The sequence below is a fragment of the Danio aesculapii genome, unplaced genomic scaffold (assembly GCF_903798145.1).
Source record: "Danio aesculapii unplaced genomic scaffold, fDanAes4.1, whole genome shotgun sequence".
NCBI classification, from domain to species: domain Eukaryota; kingdom Metazoa; phylum Chordata; class Actinopteri; order Cypriniformes; family Danionidae; genus Danio; species Danio aesculapii.
In genome coordinates, this window is record NW_026613651.1 from 61,396 (window position 1) to 71,395 (window position 10,000).

The 10,000-nt window shown below is 40.4% G+C and overlaps 1 protein-coding gene across 1 annotated transcript in view; it reads right to left on the bottom strand.

Moving 5' to 3' along the window:
• Nucleotides 1-10,000, bottom strand: part of LOC130220097 (fibrillin-2-like) — a gene marked incomplete at its 5' end in the record, with an annotated part of 62,302 nt that overhangs the window by 41,808 nt on the left and 10,494 nt on the right. The window contains 9 exons of the mRNA XM_056452489.1: nucleotides 1,328-1,450; nucleotides 4,043-4,162; nucleotides 4,310-4,435; nucleotides 5,538-5,600; nucleotides 5,930-6,082; nucleotides 7,254-7,379; nucleotides 7,466-7,585; nucleotides 8,150-8,275; nucleotides 8,446-8,562. Of these exons, the coding sequence (XP_056308464.1) occupies nucleotides 1,328-1,450; nucleotides 4,043-4,162; nucleotides 4,310-4,435; nucleotides 5,538-5,600; nucleotides 5,930-6,082; nucleotides 7,254-7,379; nucleotides 7,466-7,585; nucleotides 8,150-8,275; nucleotides 8,446-8,562 (1,074 nt within the window). The remainder of the gene's footprint in view (nucleotides 1-1,327; nucleotides 1,451-4,042; nucleotides 4,163-4,309; nucleotides 4,436-5,537; nucleotides 5,601-5,929; nucleotides 6,083-7,253; nucleotides 7,380-7,465; nucleotides 7,586-8,149; nucleotides 8,276-8,445; nucleotides 8,563-10,000) is intronic.

The following is a 10,000-nucleotide window of genomic DNA, read 5'->3' on the forward strand; positions in this document are numbered from 1 at the left end:
CCACAGATCCAAAGAACAGTGCATCCTACAGGCCAATTTCACTCCTCAATGTAGATTATAAAGCAGTCACTAAAATGGTAGCTTAAAGATTAGAAACTCGACATCCTCAATTGATTAATCCAGATCAAACCTCTTTTGTAATTGGGAGATTAGATGCAAAGAATCTGAGGAGAATCTTTAACATTATTCACACTGCTAAAGAAAAGCATATACCAGGGATAGCTGTTTCTCTCGATGCCAAAAAGACCGAGTTGAGTGGTCATACTTATTTGAAGTTCTAAAAAAAATGTAGATTTGGAACTGTATACATAGAGCTAATTCAATCACTTTATAAATCCCCAAAAACTCAAATTATTACAAATGGAATTATTTCTTCTTCAATACCTTTGTATAGAGGATGTAGACAAGGTTGCCCCATCAGCCCAGCTCTCTTTGCCCTCGCGATCGAACCTCTAGCTAAGGCTATTAGATGCAACCCTAACATAAAAGGCTTTAAATACTTATATATATATCTTTATATATATATATATATATATATATATATATATATATGCGTGTCTGTGTGATGTGTGTACAATTTGGCTCGGGACAACATTTTTTTTCTTTGCATCTGGCCCTCGGCTCAAAAAGTTTGGACACCTCTGGTCTAAACACACACTGCTGTCTGACACTATTATCTGCACCTACTGTGAAGCCCACAGACACCTGTATCACCAAATGCTGAGGTTTTTTCTCCCATTCAGCATGCGGTATGAAACTCCATTAAAACTACACTCCTCCAGCAGTTCACACTCGCATCCAACATCTCGTTTGTCAGGGGGGCATGCAGGAAATGTTCCCGAATGAAAGTGAAAGAGCCAAACTGCAGTTAAAGTCCACAAATTAATAATGAACACCCGAAACTACATGAAACTCTGGAGGAAATGTGGATAGTGTGGAGATGTCAATGGAATTATGTGTTATAACATGTAAAACTGGATCATGAAAGGAACATTCAGAAAGCAGCTCATGTAAACACCTTCATCTTATTATTGTCTTCATTAGATTAAGGTAAATAATTCCATTACTGATGTCCATGTAAACGTAGTCACTGTGAGCAGGGCTTAAATCTCTCAGTAAGAAAAGCTTTTTAAGTGTTGTTCTCTGTTCTCTGATTGGTGTTTTCAGGCAGGAGGGCGGGGTCAACCTGTCACTCACATGAGATCCACCAACAGCAAACCTCGATCAGCTCCCTATGCTGAAAATCAAGCTCCGCCCACATGTGCTCTTGAGCCAGAAATGCAGATGCAGCAGAACAGATGAAGAATTTGATGAAGGTTTGTCTGACCTTTGCACATCCTCCGGTCGTCCCTCAGCACGTATCCTGCTGGACATCTGCACTCATACGAGCCCAGCGTATTCACACAGCGGAACGCACACAGCAGAGGATTCTGGGAGCACTCGTTTACATCTGGAAACACACTGTACATTACCATCAAGCACTGGCGCACACATCATCTGCCACTATAGTGTGTGTTGTGTTTGAGTAAAAGATTTTCAGCTCTCTGAGGCTGCGTTCAGTTGATTAATAATACAGTTCAAATGCTGAAACACTGTGATTCCATGATCAATGAAGACAGAAGCGCGCACACACACACACACACACACACACACACACACGCACACACAACACACACACACACACACACACACACACACACACACACACACACACACACACACACACACACTCAAACCCATACATAAAAGCACACACACAAGTGTGCGCAAAGACACAAACATAAGCACATACATTAACATAAGCGCACACACACACACACACAAGCGCAAACACAAAATCACACACATAAACACAAAAAGCGCACACACATAAACACACACAAAACCACACAGACAAACATAAGCATGCACGCAGAAGTGCACATACACACAAACATAAGTGCATACACAAACATAAGCAGACACACACACACACACACACAAAAATGCACACACACATAAGCGCTCACACAAACACACACACGTAAACACTATCAAAACCACACACATAAGTGCGCGCACACACACACACACACACACACAAATGCCCAGACATAAGCGCAAACACATAATCACACACACAAAGCGCAAACACATAAACACACACACAAAGCGCAAACACATAAACACACACAAAAACACAGACATAAGTACACACACACACAAACACACTAGTACACACACAAGCACACACACAAACATAAGTGCACACACACACAAATGCCCAGACATAAGCGCAAACACATAATCACACACGCAAAGCGCACACACATAAACACAAACATAAGGGCACACACACAAATGCACTAGTGCACACACACAAACATAAGTGCACACACACACACACACACACACACACACACACAAATACCAATACATAAGCGCAAACACATGATCATTCACACAAAGTGCACACACGTAAACAAAAACACACACATAAAGGCACACACAAACGCACACACAAACATAAGCATGCACACAGAAGTGCACATACACATAAACACAAACATAAGTGCATACACAAACATAAGCAGACACACACACACACACATACACACACAAAACTGCACACACACATAAGTGCTCACACAAACACACACACGTAAACACTATCAAAACCACACACATAAGTGCACACACAAAAACACACTAGTGCACACACACAAACATAAGTGCACACATAATCACACATACACACACACACACACCAATACATAAGCGCAAACACATAATCACACACACAAAGTGCACACACATAAACACAAACATAAGGGCACACACACAAACATAAGTGCACACACACACACACACACACACACACAAATACCAATACATAAGCGCAAACACATGATCACACACACAAAGTGCACACACGTAAACAAAAACACACACATAAAGGCACACACAAATGCACACACAAACATAAGCATGCACACAGAAGTGCACATACACACAAACACAAACATAAGTGCATACACAAACATAAGCAGACACACACACACACACAAAAATGCACACACACATAAGCGCTCACACAAACACACACACGTACACACTATCAAAACCACACACATAAGTGCACACACAAAAACACACTAGTGCACACACACAAACATAAGTGCACACACACAAACATAAGTGCACACACACACACACACACCAATACATAAGCGCAAACACATAATCACACACACAAAGTGTACACATGTAAACACATACATAAGGGCACACACACAAATGCACACACAAACATAAGTGAACACACAAACACACTAGTGCACACACACACACAAACATAAGTGCACACACACACAAATGCCAATACATAAGCACAAACACATAATCACACATGCAAAGCGCACACACATAAACACAAACATAAGGGCACACACACAAATACACACACAAACATAAGTGAACACACAAACACACTAGTGCACACACACACACAAACATAAGTGCACACACACACAAATGCCAATACATAAGCACAAACACATAATCACACATGCAAAGCGCACACACATAAACACAAACATAAGGGCACACACACAAATGCACTAGTGCACACACACAAACATAAGTGCGTGCACACACACACACACACACACACACACACACACACACACACACACACAAATGCCAATACATAAGCGCAAACACATAATCACACACACAAAGTGCACACACATAAACACAAACATAAGGGCACACACACAAATGCACTAGTGCACACACACACACACACACACACAAAAATGCCAATACATAAGCGCAAACCCAATCACACACACACAAAGTGCACACACAAACAAAAACAAACAAATACAAACATAAGGGCACACACACAAAGGCACTAAACTGGCACTGTTAACACACATAAGCATAAGCACGTACACAAGCACGCACGCACACACACACACACACACACACACACACACACACACACACACACACACGCACACACACACACACACACACACACACACAGCCTGAAACAGACCTTCGCAGGTCATCATGGGTCCGGGCTCGAACCCTTCATCACAGCTGCACTCGAAGGCTCCCTCCACGTTAGTGCAGGTGCCGTTTCCACACGGGTTCCCCAGCTCACACTCGTTGGTGTCTGAAGAGCACAGAGAACATCAGGAGCACGTCACTATGATCAGTGTTTTATTGTGGTGTATTTTACAGTTGCAGGAAGAGTTGTTCATTCCTGTAATGAATGTGTGTTGTGTGACTGTGTCCCGTCTGCATACGTTTAACCTCTGACCTTCGCAGTTGATGCCGGTGAAGTCGAGTCGGTAACCGAACGGACACTCGCAGCGGAACGTCCCGTCAGTGTTGATGCAGTGACCGTTCCTGCAGATGCCGGGGTTCTGCACACACTCGTCCACGTCTGGAACATAAGAACACGAGTGTGTGCTCACAAACACATTCACTGACTCAGTGATTCGATGACTCTGTGATTCATTGATTCATTGATTAATTTACACAGCGATTCAATGACTCTGTGATTCAGCAATTCTTTGATTCATTTACTCAGTGATTCAATGACTGATGATTTGGTGATTCAGTGACTCAGTGATATGGAGATTCTGTGATTCAATTACTCAGTGCTTCATTTACTCAGTAATTCAATGATTTGATGATTCAGTTACTCAGTGATTTGTTTACTCAGTAATTCAATGACTGATGATTTGGTGATTCAGTGACTCAGTGATTTGGTGATTCTGTGACTCAATTACTCAGTGCTTCATTTACTCAGTGATTCAATGACTCAATGATTTGGTGATTCAGTTACTCAGTGATTTGTTTACTCAGTAATTCAGTGACTGATGATTTGGTGATTAGGTGATTCAGTGACTCGGTGATTTGGAGATTCTGTGATTCAATTACTTAGTGCTTCATTTACTCAGTAATTAAATGATTTGATGATTCAGTTACTCAGTTATTCGTTTACTCAGTAATTCAGTGACTGATGATTTGGTGATTAGGTGATTTAGTGACTCAGTGATTTGGAGATTCTGTGATTCAATTACTTAGTGCTTCATTTACTCAGTGATTCAATGATTTAATGATTTGGTGATTCAGTTACTCAGTGATTCGTTTACTCAGTAATTCAATGACTGATGATTTGGTGATTAAGTGATTCAATGACTCAATGATTTGGTGATTCAGTTACTCAGTTATTCGTTTACTCAGTAATTTAATGACTGATGATTTGGTGATTCTGTGACTCAGAGATTTGGAGATTCTGTGATTCAATTACTCAGTGCTTCATTTACTCAGTGATTCAATGATTTAATGATTTGGTGATTCAGTTACTCAGTGATTCGTTTACTCAGTAATTCAATGACTGATGATTTGGTGATTAAGTGATTCAGTGACTCAGTGATTTGGTGATACGGTGATTTAATTACTCAGTGCTTCATGTACTCAGTGATTCGTTGATTCAGAGATTCAGCGAATCAGTGACTTGGTGAATCAGTGATACTCACCCACAGCGGTGTCGTCTGTACTGTGGCTTTTACCAGGAGCTGGACACAGAACTTTATAGGCAGCTAAAACACACACACACACACACACACACACACACACACACACACACACACACACACACACACACACACACACATAGTCATACATTAACTGTCACTGGCATCAAATCATGTATGTGTGATCGCGTGTAAGTGTACATATGTGTGTGTGTGTCATTGTGCATTTGTCAGTTTGTTTGTGTGATAGTGTCTGCATGTATGCATGCATGTGTGTGTGTGTGTGTGTGTGTGTGTGTGCGCATGCGTGTTTGCACATATGAATGCATGTGTGTTTGATGATGTGTGGTGTGTGCTCATGTGAGAATAATGTGTGTGTGTGTGCGCGCGCTCACCGTCCTCCATGGAGGGGCAGATCTCGCAGGGGTCACCCCATCCCTGACCCGGCATCCCGCTGCAGCAGCAGACACTCTTGGTGGTGTTGAGGGGCTTCGGGGCCAGACAGCGGCCGTTCTCGAACTTTGTGTAACAGTAATTGACCCGGATATCTGCGAAGGAAACACACCTGCTCATTCTCTACACAACATTACACAAACACACACTTTAGGAGAATCATGAACTGCAGATGATTCTTTCTCAAACTATTCATTTCCAAATGATTCTCTGAAATGATTCATTCCCAAAAGCATCTTCCCAGTTCCTACATTAACGTTTCAAATTAATTTTCCAAAATGATTCCTTACAAAATGAAATGACTCCTTCTTAAATGATTCTAATAACAGAACATCACACATCATTTTTCTCAAATGATTCTTTTCAGAATTAACTTCTCAATTAATTTAGTAAAATTAATCTCTCAAATGATTCATTCCCAATTTTTTTCTTTCTTACTTGATTAATTGGCAAAAGATTATTTCTCAAAAGATTCATTCAAAAATTGCACTTCCCAAATGATAATGACTGTTTCCTATTTTAATGTTTCAAATGAATTTTCCAAAATGATTCTGTCCAAAGGGAAATGATTCTTTCTAAAAAATTCTAATAACTGATTTAGACATGGCTTTCTCAAATGATTCTCTCAAATTGCTTCTTCTCATTGCCAAAATGACTCTCTGAAAATTAATAAAATCTCTCCTAAATGATTCATCATCAAACTGTTTCCAAAATTATTTTCCAAAATGATTCTTTTCCAAATGATTCAATTCACTGATTGTTTCCAAAATGATTCTTCCCCCAAATGATTCATCAAACTGATTGTTTTTAAAATGATTTTTTTCAAACGATTCATCAAACTGGTTGTTTCGAAAATGATTCTTTCCCAAATGATTCATCAAACTTATTGTTTCCAAAATGATTATTTTCCAAATGATTCATCAAACTGGTTGTTTCAATAATGATTATTCCCCAACTGATTCATCAAAATGATTGTTTTTAAAACGATTCTTCTCCATATGATTCATCAAACTCATCAAACTAAATTTATTTGATTCTTTCTCAAATGACTTCCCCCAAATGATTCTTTCGCATTAAATGATTCATCAATGCCCTAAATACATAAAAATACCAATAAATCTAAAATGTGCACACAAGTGTCCCCAATACAGTCACAGACATGTCCAGCAGTGAAGTTAACCTTGAGTTTTAATCATAATAACCCATAATAGAGACAGATGTGCACAAATAACCCATTGTGGTTTCTCCAAACGCTCGCTCACTCACCCACACATCTCTTTCCGGATGAGGACAGCTGGAAACCCTCAGGACACTCACACCTGAAGCTGCCCGCCGTGTTCACACACTTCCCGAAGATGCAGATCTCTGGAGACTGAGAGCACTCGTCGATGTCTGCGCACACACACACACACACACACACACAGGTTTGTTTCAGCATGGCGAGCACCTGCACTACTGAGGGCGCAGTGCACACTGACCTTCACAGCGGTCGTCCTGCAGGTAATACCCCGGAGGACAGATGCACCTGTAGGAGCCGTCCAGATTCTGACACGTCCCGGGACCGCAGGTGCCAGGGCTCAGCAAACACTCGTTGATGTCTGAGCACAGGAACACAGAAGCATGTGACACCAAAACACACACACACACACACACACACAAACATGCATGCGCACACACACACATACACACTCTCACAAATACATGCATTTATGTGTGCACACTCATACAACCAAGCACATGCATCCACAAGTATATACATGCACATGCATACACACGCACACACATACACACAGACGCACACGTATATACTTTCACACACGGACATGCACACACACACAATCAAGCACACGCAAACATGCATGCATGCATGCATGCATCCACACACACACACTCTCACATACACAAATACACATACAAACACAAACACATGCACGCACACACACACGTACATGTATGCATTTGTATGTACATATTCACACACACAAGCATGCACACATAAACATACACACAAACATGCATGCGCACACACACACACTCTCACACACACAAAGACACATACACACAAACACATGTATGCACACACACGCACACATGTATGCTCACACAAGCACACACACACTCACTTACACACACACACAATGGTCAGAAGCGCCAGGACTCACCCACACACGTGCGTCCGTCAGGGGAGAGTTTATATCCGTCCAGACATACACACACAAATGAACCCAGTGTGTTGATGCAGTTTCCGTTCCGGCACAAACCCCTGAGCGACACACACTCATCTGTGTCTAAACAACACACACAAGAACACAGCTAAAACAACACAAACACACCTGGAGAATTTATAAAAATCCTTCGCTCATTCATAAACATTCACGTTGCTGTAATGTGTGTATGTGTGAGTGTTTATATATGAATATGTATGTGTGTGTGTGTGTGTGTGTGTGTGTGTGTGTACCAATGCAGTCGTTGTTGTGTGACAGCTGGAATCCTGGGTAACACAGGCAGTTGTAGGAGCCCACAGTGTTCTTACAGGTTCCATTTCCACACGGCTGACGCTCGCACTCGTCCACATCTGAACACAGAAACCACAGACGGTCAGTCACCCATGAACACAAACACGCACATAAAAGATATCATACATGTCAGTTAGCCATAAACGCAAAAAAACTACCGAAGGTCATTTAGTCCTGAACAAAGAAATCACAGATAGACAGCAAAAACACACACACACACACACACACACGCACACACACACACACACACAATAAATCATAGACAGTCCGTTTATTATGAGCACAAAAAACCTAGACGGTCGGGCCATCAGTTACCAAAAAAAAAGAAAAAAAACAGACACAGGCGGTTGCAGTTAGCAATAACCACAGACAGTCGGTTTATCATACACACAAAAACAAAAATATAAACAAAAATCACAAATGGTCAGTAAACAAACACCACAGACAGTCAGTTTACCATGAACACAAAACTACAGACGGTCAGTAAAATATTAATAAAAACTACAGACGGTCAGTTAAATATGAATAAAAACTACAGACGGTCAGTGAGTTATAAACAAAAACTACAGACGGTCAGTTAGATATGAATAAAAACTACAGACGGTCAGTTAGTTATAAATAAAAACTACAGACGGTCAGTTAGATATGAATAAAAACTACATATGGTCAGTTAGTTATGAACAAAAACTACAGACGGTCAGTTAGATATGAATAAACACTACAGACGGTCAGTAAAATATGAATAAAACCTACAGACGGTCAGTTAGATATGAACAAAAACTACAGACGGTCAGTTAGATATGAATAAAAACCACAGACGGTCAGTTAGACATAAACAAAAACTACAGACAGTCAGTTAGATATGAACAAAAACTGCAGACGGTCAGTTAGATATGAATAAAAACCACAGACGGTCAGTTAGATATGAATAAAAACCATAGACGGTCAGTTAGACATGAATAAAACTACAGACGGTCAGTTAGATATGAACAAGAACTACAGACGGTCAGTTAGATATGAAAAAACACTACAGACGGTCAGTTAGATATGAATAAAAACTACAGACGGTCAGTTAGATATGAATAAAAACTACAAACGGTCAGTTAGATATGAACAAAAACTACAGACGGTCAGTTAGATATGAATAAAAACCACAGACGGTCAGTTAGATATGAATAAAAACCATAGACGGTCAGTTAGACATGAATAAAACTACAGACGGTCAGTTAGATATGAACAAGAACTACAGACGGTCAGTTAGATATGAAAAAACACTACAGACGGTCAGTTAGATATGAATAAAAACTACAGATGGTCAGTTAGATATGAATAAAACCACAGACGGTCAGTTAGACATGAATAAAAACTACAGACGGTCAGTTAGATATGAATAAAAAACTACAGACGGTCAGTTAGATATGAATAAAAACTACAGACGGTCAGTTAGATATGAATAAAAACTACAGACGGTCAGTTAGACATGAATAAAAACCACAG